This window comes from Tachypleus tridentatus, chromosome 13 (assembly GCF_004210375.1).
Source record: "Tachypleus tridentatus isolate NWPU-2018 chromosome 13, ASM421037v1, whole genome shotgun sequence".
Taxonomy (NCBI): Eukaryota; Metazoa; Arthropoda; class Merostomata; order Xiphosura; family Limulidae; genus Tachypleus; species Tachypleus tridentatus.
The window spans coordinates 230,524,633-230,545,573 of NC_134837.1; the positions used below are offsets into that span (position 1 = coordinate 230,524,633).

General features: G+C 35.0%; 1 protein-coding gene across 1 annotated transcript; it reads right to left on the reverse strand.

Moving 5' to 3' along the window:
- Nucleotides 1-1,436: 1,436 nt before the first annotated feature.
- LOC143239437 (uncharacterized) lies at nt 1,437-20,634 on the reverse strand. The gene is made up of 5 exons (XM_076480494.1): nt 20,478-20,634; nt 17,160-17,223; nt 15,599-15,639; nt 13,407-14,681; nt 1,437-3,018 (listed from the first exon to the last, which is right to left on the reverse strand). The coding sequence occupies exons 2-5, from the start codon at nt 17,185-17,187 to the stop codon at nt 1,960-1,962; spliced, it is 2,403 nt and encodes an 800-aa protein (XP_076336609.1). The 5' UTR covers nt 17,188-17,223; nt 20,478-20,634; the 3' UTR covers nt 1,437-1,959.
- Nucleotides 20,635-20,941: the final 307 nt, after the last annotated feature.

Here is a 20,941-nt window from a genome sequence, read left to right on the forward strand (position 1 = left end):
CGAATGCATTGCGCGGCGTATCGTTCAATAATGACGTGGAATTGAGCGCTTGGTTGGACGAATTCTTTGAGTCAAGACCGAAAGACTTTTATCGCCGAGGCATTGAGAAACTTATTGAACGATGGGAGGAAGTTACCAACAACAACGGAGATTTTATTGTTGACTAATTTCTTGCAATTTCGTTTAAAACAATGCATACTATATACCTAGGTATTACATGAAATAAAGTATCATAATAAATGTTTTGGGTGTAATGTGTTCATGCATTGAAGTATTGTATAGTCTTGCATGTAATGCTTGAATGAAATTATTTAAAAACGCTCACGAATTATTCCTCAACCTAATAAAATACTTCCACTCCCGCTAGTAGGTTTTTATGCAATGAAATATGTTAAGGATATAATGTTGGGTATTTACGTGAATTATAGTAAAGGAATATTTTGTTTGCTTGTTTCTTGTTACGTATAAAGCTGTATGATGTGTTTACTTTAAAAGTGGGGAGGGAGAAAAGATTAAATTTTTGTTTTGAATTTCGCGCAAACTACTCGAGGGCTATCTGCGCTAGCCGTCCCATAATTTAGCAGTGTAAAACTAGAAGTAAGACAGCTATTCATCACCACCCACCGCTAACTCTTGGGCTACTCTTTTACCATATAACAGTGGGATTGACTTTCATATTATAACGCCCCACGGCTGAAAGAGTGAATATGTTTGGTGCGACGGAGGATTCGAACCCGCGAATTACGAGTCGAATGCCTTAACTTTCCTGGCCATACCGGGCCGGAAGAAAAGTCCCTTTGGATTGCCTTTATAACATTTCAAACTTTGATTCGGAAACTAGTGGACTTTAATCTATTGTTTGTGAGATAAAAAATAGAGCAGTTTGTTTTCGTTCATTTTTCTTCTACACTAGATGTCTGTTTTGATTTTACGAGTATTCTTACTTCCTAGTCTGTGTTATTATTTTAACGAGTTTTATTATGTTTATTTTAATGATATTTATTTATTAATAGTTTTTTTAACGTTGAGCTTCTTGTGGCGCAATTTACTTTTCACATCATTTTTCTTCTCTTCTAAATACAATTGTTTAGATTTCTCTCACTCCGTATCTCCACAGTAAATCTGAAGGTCTGCAACATTGAGTTCTGTTTCTGCCATGGTCCATTGAACAATTTTACGTTTGAACAAACATGTTTATTCCTCTTACTACTAAGCACAAACAGCAGTGAGCAAGATACTTCTATTACGTAATTCATTTGATCTATCTTTTTGTTTTTGTGCAAAAAAAAACCCACAAACAAACAGATATGCAAGTGCTGTAATTGTTAATAAGAAAATGGTACTAAATGCTTAATAAAGCAATATGACCACGATTTCAAATCTTTATTTACAATATGAGTTTTACAAACAATAGAAGCACGCAAATATATTGACTTAATTTTAATAAATGGATTTTTTATTACATGAAAACAACAAAAATATTTTCGTTATGAACTAACACCATTACAATGCAGAAATTAAACACGAAACTAATTTATTGCTTATGATGTTGTGTTGTATCGTTATTTGACGATGCAGCAAGAACAATTACTATTCCAAATAAATGTAGTTCGAAGAAGTAAATCCATATATGTATAGATAGATAAATATCATTACAAATTGTGTTGAAGAAAAGCAGTGTTAACAAAATAAACCAAATATTTACCATTTTATCTGTGATTCTATTATGTTAACATTATTATTTTTATTGAAATCCAGTAAAAGTGTTTTTCATATTTTATCCTCCCAAATATAACAATTTTAAAGCTAACAGCAGAAGAAAAAAAATTAAATTATCTACTGCTGTCTTTTCAAAATGGTTTTGAAATATTTCACCATAAAAATATTTTTCTTACTTTATGTTAAAATGAAGATTGAAGCTAGATAAACCGTTATGTAAATATAAATGCTCATTTTTATTTACTTTTCATTCTGTACGTTGAGACGTCTTCCAAATATGTAAGCTTTATGAGGCCGTGCAGACAATGCACCATTATCTTGAGTAGCATGTTGGGAGAATTGATCCAAGTTCCGCACAGGTGACACTGCTACCGAAGGTGAACGGTATTGGCTTGTGGCTAGAGGTGGCACTGCTATCGAAGGTGAACGGTATTGGTTTGTAGCTGGAGGTTGTGCTGCTACCGAAGGCGAACGGTATTCGCTTGTAGCTGGAGGTGGTGCTGCTTCCGAAGGTGAACGGTATTGGTTTGTAGCTGGAGGTGGTGCTGCTACCGAAGGCGAACGGTATTCGCTTGTAGCTGGAGGTGGTGCTGCTTCCGAAGGTGAACGGTATTGGTTTGTAGCTGGAGGTGGTGCTGCTACCGAAGGCGAACGGTATTCGCTTGTAGCTGGAGGTGGTGCTGCTTCCGAAGGTGAACGGTATTGGTTTGTAGCTAGAGGTGGCGCTGCTGCCGAAGGTGAACGGTATTGGTTTGTAGCTAGAGGTGGCGCTGCTGCCGAAGGTGAACGATATTGTTTTGTAGCTGGAGGTGGTGCCGCTACCGAAGGTGAACGGTATTGGCTTGTGGCTGGAGGTGGCGCTGCTACCGAAGGTGAACGGTACTGGCTTGTGACTGGAGGTGGCGCTGCTACCGAAGGTAAACGGTATTGACTTGTAGCTTGAGGTGTCGCTGCTTCCGAAGGTGAACGGTATTGGCTTGTAGCTGGCGGTGGCGCTGCTTCCGAAGGTGAACGGTATTGGCTTGTGACTGGAGGTGGCGCTGCTACCGAAAGTGAACGATGTTTGCTAGTGGTTGAGGATGGTTTGAAACGGGCAGGATTAGGTTCGACTTTCAATTTTTTCTCATCTCTGGGATCCGGAAACGTATATAGATCATTATTTCTTTTAAAATAATTTTCAGAATTGCCACAGTTTACATTGTACCACCACTCACAGACGAAGGACAACTGGTTATAGACAGTACCATTTGGACAAAGAAAGCTTTGCATACGACCTTGAGGACTACAATGATGATACAACTAAAAATATACAACCGTTTATTGATATTTTGTATAGGCTGAATTATTTAAGTCACAAGCATAAATAAAACAAAGTACGTGATTTAAAAATATATATGTAAAAACGACTCTACAAGTAGGTTTTCTCGACATCACTGAAAAGTATATGATTTAAATGGGAATTTTATAAACAAAATTACTTATTCTGCAAAATATAGGTTATGTATTGGAGTATGTTAATTGAAAGGTTATTTTGCTAAGCATCTGTGACAGGTTCAAGCATGATAAAAAAATGTTATTTAAAGTCCAAGACTTATATTGTATGGTGAACGATGTCAAATACAAAGTGACTTCTTCCTTAATATATCTGTAATTTAATTAAAACTCGTAAGCAGACATATCTGTCCATATCTTTAACAGCAAAGATTCACATTCCACTCTGGACATATATGTTCTAGTCATAATATCACAATTCTCAAACATAAAGACTATAAAAGTACCATGATAACGTCACAAAATAAACTTAGTATCTTTAATGTGTTCAATGAATTAGCCTAATTGCCATTTCTTGTAACACTACAGATACTCCGTCAACAACTTGAAAATGATAAATCTCCCAAAGAATGCACCCAATTCCATGATAATGGAACTCTGAGCCTTCTATGCCAATATACCACATTACTTCGAATTTAAGATGCTTTCTTATTTAGGATGCACCCCACTTTTAAGAAGGGATTTTTCAGAAAAAAAAAGGATGATCATTAGAAAGGAGTAAATACGTTTTATAAGAGTTTATTAACGAATAAAAAATGTTAATAATGTAATTAAAATGAAATATAATAAAATATACAGGAATTTTAAAGTTTTCATTAAAATAATGTTTCTTTAATCAGAATGTTACTTCGATGTTTCTTTTGACCCACTGCAATATTCTGAGGTTGAAACATCTTCATCACTTGATTTATTACTGTCTCAGACCTCCGCTAGTACAGCGGTATGTCTACGAATTTACAACGCTAAAATCATGGGTTCGATTCCCCTCGGTGGGCTTAGCAGGTAGTCCGATGTGGCTTTGGTATAAGAAAAAAAACACACACATTACTGTCCTAAAGAATGTAATTTTGTGTTCCATCTTCAAATCTGACGGAAAATTTTCACTACTTGTTGTCCTTCCCTGTAATGATAACCTTTTATTTTCATAAATTTCTCACACCAGTCACGATAAACCTTGAAAGAAAGACTAATATTTCCTGCACATTCTTTCACTTTTAATATTAATACTTCTCTCATTACAGGCAAGCCTTTATTTCATAACTCTCTAAAAGACGGTAAAAAGGTAGCCTCAATTTCAGTTTTTTTTTCTCATCTTGGGCCAGAAAATGGCTTTGTACTTTTCTTGCAAGAAAACAAGTTAGTTTTCATACCACACCAACGACGTATCTTTGCCTCATACACTTTTTACTTTTTACCGGCTGCACGATTTCCAATGTGTTCGACGTACAAAATAACTTTTCTTTTAAATTTAGCATCGTACGTAAAACGCTCTTCATGGGTAAAAAACTCAATAAAAAAAGCATCTGAACAACAGGAAAGTCAGAAAAAGACTGAGGACAGTGATATACAACTACGTCGCTAGAGGCGCTGATATCGGCAAATTAGACATTTTGTACGTGTTTTTTTAGCCTTTTTAATCTAAGTTATTTTTAAAATATAGTTCAATCTGTTTGTTAGTGCAGGAATTTTTCGAAAATCTTTGTTGTTCGAGAAAAATGATGTTTTCCAGACTTTCGAAGAGTGAAAAATAATACTTCGAATTTAAGACGCACCCTAATTTTGAATTCGGAAAAAATGTGAAAAAAAAGGTGACTCTTAAATTTGAAGTAATACGGTAATTACAACATAAATATACATTGTATCAATAACAAGAAGACTTAACGGGTCATCTCTATCACCAGTACTCAATATTTTTATATGGAGCGTTTCGAAGATTATGCCTTCAAACAGTCGCGACTCAGGAAGCGATTCATATATATTGACTGTATATTTGCAATACAGCTACACTTCACAGTCAGGATTTAGGAATTTAGGAAGATTCTGAACAAGTGATATCCAGGAATACAATTCACATTATGAAAAGTAAAATATTATGATCACTAAAACACGTTACTCGTATACCATAAGAGTGTGCATAAAACATGTATCAGCGGATAAATACCTCACTTGAACGTGGAACAAGCATAGTAGTGTGAAGGGGAGCATCACAGACTTCCTATTCATTAGAATGAATAATATTTGTTTGACAGAAGACGATCAGAAGAATGAGGAAAAACACATTGTTACAGCTCTCTTTGAAAAAAGATACCTTGAAATTTAGGTAAATGAAGAAAAGAAAAATAAGAATCATAAACAGAAGGAAAATTACACTGAAAATTTTATAAGAGTATGCAAATAACATAAAGTCGGAACAGTAATGAGAAACCACAAAACAAAACAATCGCAATTAGTATATTGAAACCACTGAAATACCCGAAATAAAGACAAAACAACATTTTCAGCCTCCTTTATGAAAGTGGGCTCTAGTAAATGGGAGAAACAAAAGGCAGGATCAGAAAAAATAATAATTATTGGAATACCACTCTAATAGTGGTACCTACCAATGGACACAGCCTTTATAGTGAAAAAAAATATGAAAATGGTTGGGTATGAACTAAACACAAGAAAACTAATGATAAAAGGAGTTTTCTACATTCACTTGACCGATAACACGCCAAAGGAACGCAATAAAAAATATAACAAACGATTCAAATAGTTAATTCCATGTTCTAATGGACGAAGAGCTTAGGCAAATGGGTAGCAAAACTTTAATTATAACTAGCCGCAGTTTAAGTTCTGACTAATAACACCACATATAATACAGTGGTACCTCGGTTCTCGAACGACTTTCTTCTCGAACAATTCGGTTTTCGAACATATTGTTTGAGAAAAAAAATGTCTCGGTTGTCGAACATAAACTCGGTTCTCGAACCAAGTGTCGTGGCCCGAAACCCCGAAATAACCCGACTGATGACCCGAACGACCCTTCGACCATTTTTGGCCCGCACCAAGCTTGCCCAAAACATTTTATCCGCACCTGTCGCTCAGTCCACACCCCTGCTAAAATCTGATGTGAACGTTCTCGTTTTTCTTTTTTTCTTCTAAATATTCTGATTAAATAAGCAACCATGGGGTAAAAGAAATATAATGAAATCAGCAAACCAAAAAGAAAAGTAGTTAGAGCCACAATAGAGGTGAAAAAAGATCTCACAGCCAAGTATGAGAGTGGTGTTCGCGTGTCTGACCTTGCTAAACAGTTTGGTATGACGAAGTCCACACCATACTGAAAAATAAAAAGGTCATCAAAGGAGTTGATGTTGCAAAAGGAGTGACAGTGCTTAAGAAACAAAGATCACAAACAATGGAAGAGGTAGAAAAACTGTTGTTGATTTGGGTAAACGAAAAACAGTTAGCTGGTGATAGCATTTCTTAGACCATCATTTGTGAGAAAGCAAAGCAGTTGCATGCTGACCTACTAAAAACACCCCTGGAATAAGTGCTGATACAAGTGATGCCTTTAAGGCTAGTAGGGGGCTGGTTTGAAAAATTTCGGAAGAGAAATGGCATACATAGTGTGGTGAGACATGGGGAGGGTGCCAGTTCTAACAAAGACGCTGCTGATAAATTTGTTAGGGAATTTAAGGACTATCTAGAAGCTGAGGGTTTTATTCCCCAACAAGTGTCAACTGTGATGAGACAGGCCTCTTTTGGAAGAAAATGCCAAAGAGGACCTACATCACGAAGGAGAAGTCACTGCTAGAACACAAGCCAATGAGGACAGGCTAACTCTATTGTATGTAGTAATGCAAGTAGAGACTTAAAACTTAAGCCTTTGTTTGTGTACCATTCTGAGAACCCGAGGATTTTAAGAAAATAGTCTCCGGAAAAGTAAACTAAATGTCATGTGGAGGGCTAATAGTAAAGCATGGGTAACCAAACAATTTTTTCTGGAGTAAGTCCATGAAGTGTTTGCTCCAAGTGTAAAGAATTACGTCACGGAAAAACAGTTGCCACTCAAGTCCCTTCTTGTGATGGACAATGCACCTCCTCACCCACCAGACTTGGAGGACGGGTTGGTGGAGGAGTACAGTTTCATTACAGTGAAGCTCTTGCCCCCTAACACGACTCCCTCATTCAGCCCATGGAGCAGGTCATATCGAACTTTAAGAAACTCTACACCAAAGTACTGTTTCAAAGGTGCTTTGAAGTGATCTCTGACACAGAGTTAACACTTACAGAGTTCTGGAAAAAATCACTTTAATATCCTCCATTGCTTGAGGATCATATAAAAAGCCTAGAGGGAAGTGTCTTTGATGACCATGAACTCAGCCTGGAAAAATTGTGGCCAGACTCAGTAGCAGGTAGAGACTTTGAAGGCTTGAATGTAAGTGGTGATGATGTGGAGGAGTTGGTAAAAGACCACAACACTGAGCTCACCACGGAAGAACTCCAAGATTATCAGAAGGAGCAGCAACAGAAGGCAACTGAGGAAGTGTCTTCAGAGGAGGAGGAGGGAAGGGAGGATGTTCCTAGTTCACTAATCAAGGAAATGTGTGGAAAATGGGGAGAGTTACAAAGTTTTGTGGAAAAATTTCACCCTGACAAAGCTGTAGCAAACCGCAGCATAAACCTTTTCAGTGACAATGCCATGTCTTACTTCAGAAACATTTTAAAATGTAGGCAGAAACAAACCTCATTAGACAAGGTTTTAGTGAGAAATAGTTCTAGTGAGTCTCAAGCAGGTTGTAGTGGTGCAAAGAAACATAAAAGAGAAAGAACCCCAAAAGGAGAGTTATTTGACGTTTTAATGGAAGGTGACTCCTCTTCCAAACAATAATAACCTTCCTACTCTCCACGTTCCTCACCACCTTTCACTTACGCCATCAGCTCTCCTCAGCACAGGTAAAGTGTAGTTAAATTTTCATATTATTGTTTTTTTTAATTGTGTTTATAGTTTTTGTTGTTGACTTTATGCATGTAAGTATTATTATACAGGTATAAATAAGCAATATTTTTACCTAAAATGCTTCATAATGCGTAATTTTTGGAGGTCTGTAACACATTAATTTAATTTACAGTATTTCTTATGGGAAAAATTGATTCGGTTTTCGAACAAATCGGTTTTTTAACAGCCTTTTGGAATTGATTAAGTTCGAGAACCGAGGTACCACTGTACTTCTTAAACATTTCCCTGAAGATAACATCAACCTGGCAGTTGTAACTTAGACTATAAATTAATTATCATCTAGTGAAAAGTTAACTAATTATTAATTAAGTTACTAAGAGTTAAGTCTACTAAACACGACAACGACAAATCTACTTAATTCTTATAATATATATTAGACATTACAGAATATCAAATACAAAGTATACAGAGGCTGAATACGTTATTTGAAATGACTTTGGAGCCTCACCACATTATTAAATTAAATATCACTAACTCCCCATCTTGGCAATAGATATACAGCATAGTTTCTATTGCAAAGTGGTCCGTCATAAGGTTTTCATTCAAAGCACACACCTCTTTCCAACCTGCTGATTTCAATAATGTAGCTAGTATACGATGTAACAGATTTACTTTATACATTTATTTTAGTGCATAGACTTGTTTCATTATAGTTTTTAGTTTGCATGTGATGTATATTCTTGACTGGGTATTGTGCAAGTACAACCTATTATCGAAATTTGTAAAACATTCACGTGCGTAAGAATCAACAATATACTAGATGCATATATAATAATAGAGATTGACAGTTTTGTCACGAGCTTTGGTAAATATTCTGGAGTCTCGCGTGATTGATGTATAAAAACCGACCAGTCGAGAGAAAGAGTGTTATTGTTGGAAAGCTACAATCAGTATGTGCTATAAGCCTAGGAAGCTAGAATTGTGATCAACGTTTATTGATCGGAAAACCACAAAATTTGACCAGAGACATTACAACTTTCAAACATAAGAAACAGTTCAACTTCAGTGAATTACTTTGGACCTTATTATTTCCATAAGGACCTCAAATATTTTTGCTGGAATGAGTCATCTGGTATACAGTGTGAAGCCAGCCAAGAAAAAGACACCATTAACTTACGCGAGTCATAACAGTATTAGTTTGTTTTGAATTTCGCGCAAAGCTACACGAGGGTTATCTATGCTAGCCATTCCCTAATTTAGCAGTGTAAGACTGGAGAGAAGGCAGCTGGTCATCACCGCCCACAGCCTGCTCTTGAGCTACTCTTTTATCAACGAAGAGGGGATTGATCGTTACATTATAATGCTCCTAGCTGAAAAAGCGAGCATGTTTGGTGTGACGGGATTCGAACCTGCGACACTCACATTACGAGTCGAGTGCCTTAACCACCTGGCCATGCCGGGCCACGTAACAGTATTAACTCAGAATTAATTTGCTCGTCATGGATGTGGACCATCGATAAAATATTCAGTTTTAAGCCGAATATAAAACTTAGTATAGTTTGTAACTTTGTAAAACCCTTGTATATAAACCATCATTTGTAATATTTATTAGTAATAATAGTTATTATAATTTGTATTGTTTTTTACTGTGTATTCAAATATATTTCTGTTAAAAAGAAAATTGTATCAATCTTGTTGGCAAATAACATAAATTTAACTAACTACGAAATTCAAATTAAAATTTCCAGTTATATGGAATAGTAATACCTAATTATGTAACATAATAGATCGGAGATTTGTTCGAAATAAATTATAATACGTAACATAATAAATTGGGGGGTCGTGTCAGAAATATGAACCAGAGATAAAATTTGTTCTAAATTAAAATTCAAATCTTAATACGATTTATATTAATCAGTGCCGACAAGACTTGATCATGTCCGATTGTCAAAGTCTTATTGCACCATTCTCCCTTGAACAACTAGAAAAATATAACAGAAATAAATTGCTTGAAATTGCCAAAATTTTAGAATTAGATGTTAAAAATCAATGAGAAAAACAAACTAAAAAGTATATTGTTGAAATATTATCGACGATGATTTGTTGTCTGAGGAAGCATTAGGAGAATATTCTAGCCGACCAAAGTTGAGTGATGAAGATATGTTAGAAATCCAATTAAAACTCAAACAAATCGGGCTTGAACAAGCCTGCATCGAAGCCCAGAAAGAGAAAGTCCGTAAACGTCTAGAGGCAGAACAAGCCCATATCGGGGCCGAGAAAAAACAAGCTCTATTGAAGCAAAAACGGAAATTAGGCTGAAAGAAATGGAAATTAGACTCATCTCTGATCGATCAAGACAAAATGACAACTTTTAATTCAGTCGATATATTAAAGTATCACCCTTTAATCAAAATGAAATTGATAAATATTTCTAGCATTTTGAAAAAGTTGACAAAATCGTGGAATGGCCCACCGAAAAATGGTCATTATTATCACAGAGTATTTTGACTGGTAAAGCAGTAGAAGCTTATGCTGCTCTGGCTTTAGAAGATAGTATAGATTATGATAGGATTAAATCAGCTATACTCGAAGCATATGAATTAGTACCAGAGGCTTATCGCCAAACGTTTTGAGGTTATTACAAGCAAGATAGTCAAACGTATATGGAATTCGCCTACGAGAAAGAGGTTTGTTTGATTTATAGTGTAATTATAAGCATATTGGTAACAGTTTTGACAAACTAAGACAATTTAGACAAATTATACCTAATTGAGAAATTCAAACACTGTACAAGTGATTACCTCAAAACTTATTTGAATAAAAGAAAGCTGAAACACTACAGGAAGCAGCTTCTGTTCCTAATAATTACACCTTAACACAGAAGACCACTTTTCATTAAAAAAAATTCTTGTCATCTTATCACAAACCAATATATGTCCGATCCACTAAAGTTGAGGATTCTTCTAAAAATCTATGGTTCGAAATTCTCAGACAGTCATTATACTTCATCAAAACCATCAAAGCCTGTTTGTTATTTTTGTAAAAATCCTGGTCATGTTATGCCCGATTGTTGGAGTTTAAAAAGAAAAAAGAAAAGGATGCAACACTTACTGCGTTTGTGTCCGCATACGGACGTAGTTTCACTAGATCACATGATATCGTTTATTTGGCCACTGCTAAAAAGGGTGATGCAGCTAGAGAGGAATTTATACCTTTTATGTCTGTTGGTTCCGTGTCTTTGACAAAAGCCACTGCTAACTCCATACTTATACGTATTTTACGTGATACTGGAGTATTCCAATCATTGTTGTTAGAAGGTGTATTATCTTTAAACTTGAGCTTTGTTACTGGTGAGTCTATTATTATTCAGAGTATTGAGGGTGGTTTTATTAATGTCCCTCTTCATTACTTTTGTTTCATGCCAGACCTAGTTTTGGGACTAGTTGTGGTTGGAGTAAGACCTACCCTACAGTTCAGGGTGTATCATTATTGTTGGGAAACGATTTAGATCGGGGAAAAGTTGTTGCCGAACCCAAAATGGGTAGCGAGCTGATCACTGTTTCATCTAAGGATAACGTTGTTGTTCAGGAGAATCCAAAAGTGTTATTAATAAATTAAGCTGAAAACAAACGATAGAGACGTGTTCAGAAAATAACATTATCGATTTAATCACAGACATTTTTTGGGTCTGACTTGGATTTTCTGGATGATTATTCTACTGAAAATTCTTTAATGAGGTGCAATAATAGACGTGATGGATCTGATTCGTCTGTTCAAGTTCCCTTTGCTAAAAGCATACTGATCCACGAGCAAGAAAAGGATCTGCAGATCTCTTCCTTATTTAACTGTGCACTTCCAAAAGATAATACGGATAAAGTTCCTAATGGTTATTTTTGCAAAGATAATGAGCTCATGAGAAAATGGAGCCCACCAAATGTACAAGTTCCAGAGGAAGGGGCAATTTAGTGTTTTAAAACCATATAATTCGGAAATATTGAAAGTTGCCAATAAACTTCATATTGGAGCTCATTTAGGAGTCAATAAGATGTGTGAAAAAATTATGGGACATTTCATTTAGCCCAAAAATTAACTAAAGTGTTTCTTCCTTTTGTGCAATTTGTCATATATATTAATTGGCTGGAAAACTTAACCAGAAAATTTCTGCTACCATAAAAACCGACTAGCCGAGCTTACTATTGAACAACTACAATCATTGTGCTATAGACTTAGGAAGGTATAATTGTGATTAACGTTTATTAATAGGAAAACTACATAATTTAATCAGGAAAGTTATAGATTTCGAACATTACAAATCGTTAAACTTCAGTGAAATACTTCGGGCATTAGAGTTTGTACGAGAACAGTAAATATCTTTGCCGTAAGGAATCAGCGTTCACCCGGTGTGAGGCCAGCCAAGAAAGTGACAAATTCCATTTATGGAAACACGTGGTTATGTTACCACCGGTAAATCATTTTTATAAGACGCAACTAATTCTCTATATAGATAAAACCCTGGAATATATATTGATTACAAAGTTAATCACTGTACACAGACTATATTATAGGTTGGAATATGTCAAACATGAATTTACTTATTTTTCTCTTGATTTTAATACATATTATAGTAAGCGAAACAGAAGTACATTTACTTTATAAGATGGGTATTGTACGCCGAATTATGTCAGCATAAAGATAAAGATTCTTATTTTACAGAGTAGGCTATGTAAACAAAGCGCTACTTAATGTAGAATGTTGTATATCAAAAACTTATTTTACGCATTCTGTATCGCAAAAGTGTTGAAGCATTACTACTGATCTTTAACTTACACTGCACAACAAAGTTTTTGCTTCTTGAACACTGTTGGGTGTTCCTTATAGATTTTTGGCTGCTGATCACAAAAATCACATCCAAATTTGCCCATCACGTACCGTTTCATCTAAATCTTGGTTTCACCAGGACATTGCTACAATGGAAAAACGATATCAGGGCAACTGGAATCCATCAATGCTTTTTGACAACTGTTGGACACTGCAACGTGATGCACCGGACATTGAATACAAACGAAAATCAGGAGCAAAACACTTTTAATTATATTGAACTTAATAGCGTATTAGAAACATAAACGCAATTAAATACGTTATTGCCGGTAAACAGTTAACTGTCTATTTCTCAGAGTTTCTATGTGATGAAGCAAAACCAAAACTATATTTGTACACACCCACCAGGTACCTGTCACAATCAGCAAAAACTTTTCAGGAAACAAAACTTTTCAAAAAAATGGTTGTGCAGTGTCTTTTATATTTATAAACTGTATTATAATTTTTGTTAAAAAATACTTACCCAACCAAAATAATCGTTCTTTATCATATTCCGCGTATTTTTCAATAATAGCTGATAAAGACACGTTACCTGACATCTGTGTTCCACACTGGCGTAGAATCCAGGCAATTTATCCTCACAAGTAAAGGAAGTTCGTGGGATATTCGAAATAGTAGGGTAGTCGCTTCCAGCCTTCCCGGGGATGGCACTCAGGTCGCCTTCTATATCAATAATAAGCTGATCATCAAAGTCTTTATCCCTATTTGATTTAGTTTCTTGTATTTGACGTTGTTGTTGACCGTAACTTCGTGGAAGCTCTGAGACTTTGTATCTTACAGTTGGTATAGAGACTGGTTTTTGTTCTTTAGGATTTTTCCTGTAAAATGTATTTTGTAAAGATGTGTGTTGAACAAATGATTCTTGGCTTTCATCTTTGTATTTCTGGACAGATGGTCGCTGTGGTGTTACTTGCTGGAACTTAGGAGTTGATTGAGGGTTAGCCTTTTTAAGCTGGGGAGTGGTTTTCTTTAAAACTGATTCAGGACTGTTAAGAATCACTCCATGCTGCTGATGTGAGCCTTTGGCTATTGGTATCAATAATTTATTACTTTTAATGGAATGTTGAGTTGAGAAATATGACTGCTGATTTCTTTTAAAATAACTTTCCCGTGTAGGCTGTAGCAGTGTGATTTGCCTTGTTGGAATGTCAGCGTTTATCCTTTTTTCGTCATTTAAAGAATGTTGAGCAAAAACATGTATAGGACGTCCTAGCTGTGATATGGGTTTTCTGCTGAATCTGTCATTCTCTACTGACTTTACTTGTGGAATCGGTTGTAAAGAACTAGTTTCTTCTTCATTGTTTTCTTTGTCATCTTCGTTAGTGAGAGAGTATTGTTCAAAGAAACGAAGAGGGCGCTTTTGCTGTGTGGAATTTTGTCGAAGGCTGTCATCTTCTACAGTCTGCACTGGAGGAGTTTCTTGGTTTGGTCCACCCACTGACTCTACAAAGAGTGGTATGTGTGAGATCTGTACTTGAGGTGTGGTAGATTGCTTGGCAGTGAAAGGTATTTGTAACTGTTTTGGTGGTTGAAATGTTAGTTCAGAGTCAGGTTGATGGAAAGGTTCAGGTGATTGAGTTGGCGAACCATTAACATCTGTATTTGGTTGCTGTACAAATATAAACTGTTTCTCTTCTTGGATCTTTTCTTTGGTCTCCTTCACAGATCCGTTATCTACTACTCCACTGACTGGTCCTCGACTGAATCTGATGACGACATTAGCAGGTCGTAAGAATTTTGCTCTCGGGTCATTTGGGTCAAGATCAGGAGGTTGATACCTGTAACTGAGATCCAGAGGCTTGTAGGGCTGAAACATAAACAGAATGTGAAAACAGAGTCAAAACGAGACAGAGTGATTTATATACAGTAGTTTGAATTAATGTATCATGTGCTATGTGTGTTTACTTTACATCAGTAACTAAATATTTCTAATTACAGTAAGGAATTGTTACCACCAGAGAACAATATACTTAAATTTAAACTGACAAGATACAGAAAATTCTGACATATTCTAAAAGTATGTACTAAAACTTAATGATTTAAATAATGATATAACGTTGCTGTTTTGGTTTGGTTTGTGATCTTAAAACTCTTTACTTTGACATCAACTTACTTGAATTATCTCAACAACAGTATCGTATTGTAGCACAGAAAAAATGTCGAATCAAGTTTTCTGAATGTTACAAGTTAACAAATTATCTACCTAGATTTATCATTTAGTATTAAAATAATATTATTATCCACTTTTCTTCTTTACTTCTTTACAGGTGAAATGAGTAAATGTATTTTTGCATATTTTTAATATTTTATGTGTCGTTCGTTAAAAATATCGTAGAGAAAAGACATTGTCAAACACAGTCATACAATACTTGTAATCCGCGATTCGAATCTCGTAACTTTTGCAAGTGAAGTAATAAATTTTTCCTATCATATATTTATGTTAGATATTTGATCAAAGCTGTACAAAAGCTGTGCTAGCCGTCCAAGATTTTAAACAAATAGCCTCGAGGGACGCAAGCTAGCGCGTAGCACCCACCCCAACTCTTTGGTTGTTCGTAACTGAATTAATCGTTCATTAAGACATTTTTTAAACTATTCCGACCGTCCAAAGTATTCACATTAATTCTGGTTTAATATAAATGTAAAATTTAAAAAAATAAACGACAATGCTTGAAACCAACTGCTAAAACTACAGAATATTTACATATATGTGAGTATACTTACTAAGATATCCTGTCCCTTGATTAAGCCTAATCCTATGATTCCTAAAAAAGAAAGCAATGGTAATGTTTGAGAATTAAACATCTCATATGTTTAGAATATCAAAACCATGTTAGAACTTTAAGATATCCATTTATAACTTCTGTAGTATTTGTATGTTTTGTATAATATGAATACAGGAGACAAAATGAATTTTATTATGGAGTAGGTCATCTGGGTTGGACATGAGATGGATTTTATAACGAGAACTTTGAAAGTGCATCAGATATAACCTTTTTTTATGTAGAGTTCCACCATGTTCAAATGTCAAATGGTAAGAACAAAGCTATTTATTAATCGCGAGTATACGGTTTCTTAAGCATATGCTTTTTAGCGAAGAGTTAAATTAATATATAATTTTTGCGTTCAAGAAAACAAATCTTACTTTGAATTTACCCTTGTTAACTGCTGAATAAAAACAGCTTGGTTACGGCTTTTTAACGCTAAACAAATTAAAACTTCGTCCGTAGCAAATGCCACAAAAACTTTGATTAAATCTGTAGCACTCATTAAAACTTCTAATCTGAGATTATAACATTTGACAAAACAATAAAAAAATATCAATATGTTTATGTGTTTACATATATATAAAAGTTTTGATATTAAAGTACGAAAGAAAAGTAATCGTGAATATTTAAATCAGAATTTTCAGCATAAACAGCACCTTATTCACACAGACTAAACGGAAAGATAAGAAACACCTGAATTTTAGGCATTAAAGTCCCTAATTTTTAGCTACTTACCAGAGCAAAGGCAGCCAGTTTGCAGAAGTTACAATCACAAGTGTTCTTTCTGTGTGGCTTTTTGAACCAAATAACAAGACTGATGCTACTTGTTAGCAATTGAAATCTTGAGACCTCTTCAATGGCATTGCATCTCGAACGTTAGGCACTTCGATACGTAGCTCAGTACATTAACTACTATACTATGTCCATTTCCAGTAGTCGTGGATTTTACGTACATGAAGTATAAGATTAAGGAAATGATATCTAAACTTACAAGAACCCGCAACCAATGTAATAACTATTAGAATTCAAAATTATGATAAAAAGACGATGTTTCTGTTATTATTTCTATGCACTGAAACTATTTTTCACCCAATCACACGCTTCATTATTATAATTGAATAAATATATTTATTATTATAAATATAACATGCGAGACAAAAATTGGGTTTCTCTATGCATCAAAGATGTAGGCAATGTTCCGCACTTCAGGGTTGTTGGATAACAAAAGGCCAATAGTTTGTGAGGATTTCTGCTGATTAACTTTATTCCTTCTAGAATATTACTTTAAAATTAGGGAAGACCAGCGTAGATGAATGATCCTCTCGCCAATAACCAAAAAATGAAAAAAAAAACATTACTGTCAAGTTGAAGATTTTAAGAAAGAGAGTTTAAAAGCACACTTTTCTTATTTTTACAAAAAATAATATTACCACAATGTTTGCGAAATAAATTTCCTCAAGAAAAGTTAGCAAGGTTAAAATAACAATTAAAAGTTATTTTAGAGTAAATATACAAACCAAGAAGAGCACAAAATGCAGTTCTCATGTTTCTCCGTTTGTGTGTCCTCCAACTAGGTTCTGTCTGTAAAATAGGATAAAAGGGTATGTCAAGTACATATTCAGGTAGGTCCACCCAATTCTTGCGCACAACCTTGATCTAAAGTTGATTTAAACAGAACTCATTGACCGACCGTTTCGGTCATTTGCCCATGACGTTGTTATCACTATATATTGTTCTTATTTCCCATTTTGACATTCACCTACATGCAATATCAGTCTAACGTAATTTATGTTTGTAGGTTATAGTAGAGGCGTTTTCAGACGAGTACTAGAAAATATCTTAATTTGGTGATGAAGACTTTATCTGGGTTGTTATGTAAACAAGTAAACTCTGTTAATCATAGCTATTCGATTAAGTCAGTCACAAACATTTCTCTCTAGCTGTATCTATTATAGGTCACTGGTATTTGTTCTAGAAAATATGGAGACAAACTAAGTTTATTCTTTTACACACATACACACACCTTGGTGGGAAATGGTTAGGTAATATGGACTTTGATTTAACGTGGATGAAGTGCAGGTAAATGACATATCTGAAGGTTTCTACAGATAAAACTAAAACTGTTCTTTATTTTGTTGCCTACATATCTGTTTGCTATAGAAGGTCCTCCTGTGTGAACCAGATTAGCAAGCTATTATCTATATGGACCCAGCGGTTAGCGAGAGTTAGCAATTGAAATAGTGCTATGTTTTGCCCTTTTCATAATTAGAACACAATATTTTTTTTCAGATATATCAAGGTAAAATTATCAAAATTTTCTTGAATGTGTTTATGTGCCTGTGTGTGTGTGTTTTCTTATAGCAAAGCTACATCAGGGTATCTGCTGAGTCCATCGAACTTGGATGTATTATCAATGTATTTCTCGATATGCTTATAAATACGATGTGTAGCGTCAGAACATGCATTAATTTTCTATTTTTAGGCAAAACCACAATAGTCATGTTGCAGAGGTTCATACTTGTTTAACCATGTTTATGGGTCATTAATCTCTTGATATGTGGGTTATATCAAAGTCAAGGATGGTACAAAATAACAATACAAGTTAGTAAGAACTGAAGAACTGTGTCCCCCGGCCCAGCAAGGCCACGTGGTAAAGACACTCGAGTCGAAATCCGAGGATCGCGGGTTCGACTATTTGTTCGTAAAAGAGTAGCCCAAGAGCTGGCGGTGGGTGGTGATGACTAGTCTCTTTCCCTCTAGTCTTACACTGCTAAAGTAGAGACGGCTAGCGCAGATAGCGCTCGAGTAGCTTTGCGCGAAATTCAAAACAAACCATGCCAAACCTGTGCCCCATGAATAGGTGTAACGGAAATTACCATTGACACATGTAGTCTTGGATAATAGAATATCATGCCATGACTTTATGCTAACATAAAGGTGCTGTGAAGTCATGTTTTTTGATCTTATTAGTGGCACAATGGTGCGTTGGTATGTTTGATGACTTATAATACTACAAATCAGGTTTCGATACCCTTGTTATGTTAAGTGCATGTAGCCCACTGGTTACCTTAGCGCTTTAGAAAAAAACAAACAACAGCAACAAAAGTTAGTAGTCTCTCTCCTTTTTTTTTTAGTTTAGTCTATTTCAATAAACACAAATCAGCGATAACGTCTTAGAGCATAAAGTTTCTTTCTCTGGTGTTTCAATCTTAAGCAAAGGGGTTAATAACGCTAAATTTCGAAGTTCAGTCTCTTTGGTAAGCACAGCACAGACAGTCCATTGTGCAACTTTGCATTTAAACAAAACAAGCACAACATTATTGGGAATAACTATTCTGTTTTATCTGTTTATTAGTATTTATTCGATTATTTACAATATTTGTTTTAGTCTATACTTACTATTTCCTGCATCTTCCATTTATTGTGAATTACTTTCAATTTACCTGTTTCAAGTCATTGTACCTGAATAGTGTAACTGTAATTTACTTTTATTATTTTTCTACAACATGAACTGACCTGTACAAATAATTTTGGTTTGTTTTTTGAGCTTTGCGCAAAGCTACACGAGGGCTATGTGCGCTAGCCGTTCCTAATTTAGCAATGTAAGACTAGAGGGAAGACAGCTAGTGATCACCACCCACATCCAACTCTTGGGTTACTCTTTTATCAACGAATAGTGGAATTGACCGTCACATTATAATGCCCCCACGGCTGAAAGGGCAAGTATGCTTGATGTGACGGGAATTCAAACCCGTGACCCTCAGATTACGAGTCGAGTGCCTTAACAATCTGGCTATGTCGGGCCATACCAGTACGAACTTGTGAATTTTCATTAGCATGCAAAAAATATGCTGAGATATATAATTATCATCAATCATCAACGCTTGCCCCTTAATGTTATACGTGGCATAATGATTAACCTGTATAACACCAAAATTTGAGAAAACCTTATAGGTATAGTTAATCATACTTTATAATAGGTAAAATGCTTTTAACACTTTCTTTACGTAGTTAACATGAAAGATGAAACTCTTGTTTTCTCCAGAATTAAGTTTAGGTAATTTAAAGCTTAGAGTGAGCACTTATTCTCTGTTTTATGATTAGAAAAACGCCCCCAGTGGCTCAGCGGTATGTCTGCGGACTTACAACGCTAAAAATCGGGTCTCGATACCCGTGGTTGGTAGAGCACAGATAGCATATTGTGTAGCTTTGTGCTTGTTTCAAAAACAAACAAACAAATCTTAGTAAAACTTCTACTGTGTGAAATATTTCTTTTAGCTAAAAACACTTATGAGAAACGTTGATTTTGTCTTACAATCTCTCGAAGGGGTTAAAAGGTAGGAGGAAAATATTTTTATTTTCAACTCTTTCTTTAAGTTGTAAAATATTAGGGATAACTTATAGTTCTTTCTAACACTTTCTTTAGATACGTATCAAATAGGATAAATACTTTACTTCTTCCCTGACTTCTTTAAGAGTTACAAATTGCCTATTTCGAATTTATTCTTTTGTAAAAGGTAAAAATTACATGTAATTTGAAATGGTATACACTATTCTGATTTTTCGTGAGGTGAAATTAGTTATATTAAACATATATTTCTTGGTAATGGGTAAAGTAAAGGGACAAAATTCTGATTAAGCGCTTAAAATTACAGTCAGTAAATATTAAAGTTACTTGCGCTTGTTGAACATTGTTATTTAAGCCTTAACATGTAGCTTAAAATATTTACGGAAATAATTTTATCATTAAAATCATTTCACTACATGTGTTTTAATAATTCATAACTGAAGGTGAAAGTTATTTATAGAGTGATAAAAAATCTGTTTCGACTAACCTTTTGTTCTGATAGAAGTTCTTCAAGATGTTTTATCTTGTTCTGTAGTGATCGAGAATGATTAAGCGCAAGCAATGCTCTGTAAGCTTTTATACATGTAACCCCTTTTTGTCAGCAGGTGGAGTCACACGGTGATCTAATTTTGGCAAATGATTCGCTTTCTCAACACATCAAGGATTTTTGTTACGATAGAAACAACTCTAGGATGTGTCGTTGAAATTGTTGTATACATAAAGTGGCCTACATCTAGGGGGCAGAAATAATAGTGTACTATGATTTAACACCAAAAGAGTTGAAGAATATTCATTATAGGGCTTTGGCCTCTGATAATATACGAAGAGTGGGTTCCTAAACATCGTCTTATGCAAATCAATTTTACCTCTACTTATACTGTCAAACCTTAATGGTTCTATTGTGAAGGAAGATTTACTGAGTAAATATTAAGTTATTTTTAAATTCTTAAC

Excerpts from the sequence above, each read along its gene's own strand:
- LOC143239437 (XM_076480494.1), bottom strand. The coding sequence starts at position 17,187 with ATGAGAACTGCATTTTGTGCTCTTCTTG. Across the intron at positions 14,682-15,598 it reads TCAAGGGACAGGATATCTTA|CCCTACAAGCCTCTGGATCT; the intron begins GTAAGTATACTC and ends TTTATGTTTCAG. Across the intron at positions 3,019-13,406 it reads GTGTGGAACACAGATGTCAG|TTGTATCATCATTGTAGTCC; the intron begins GTAACGTGTCTT and ends GTATATTTTTAG.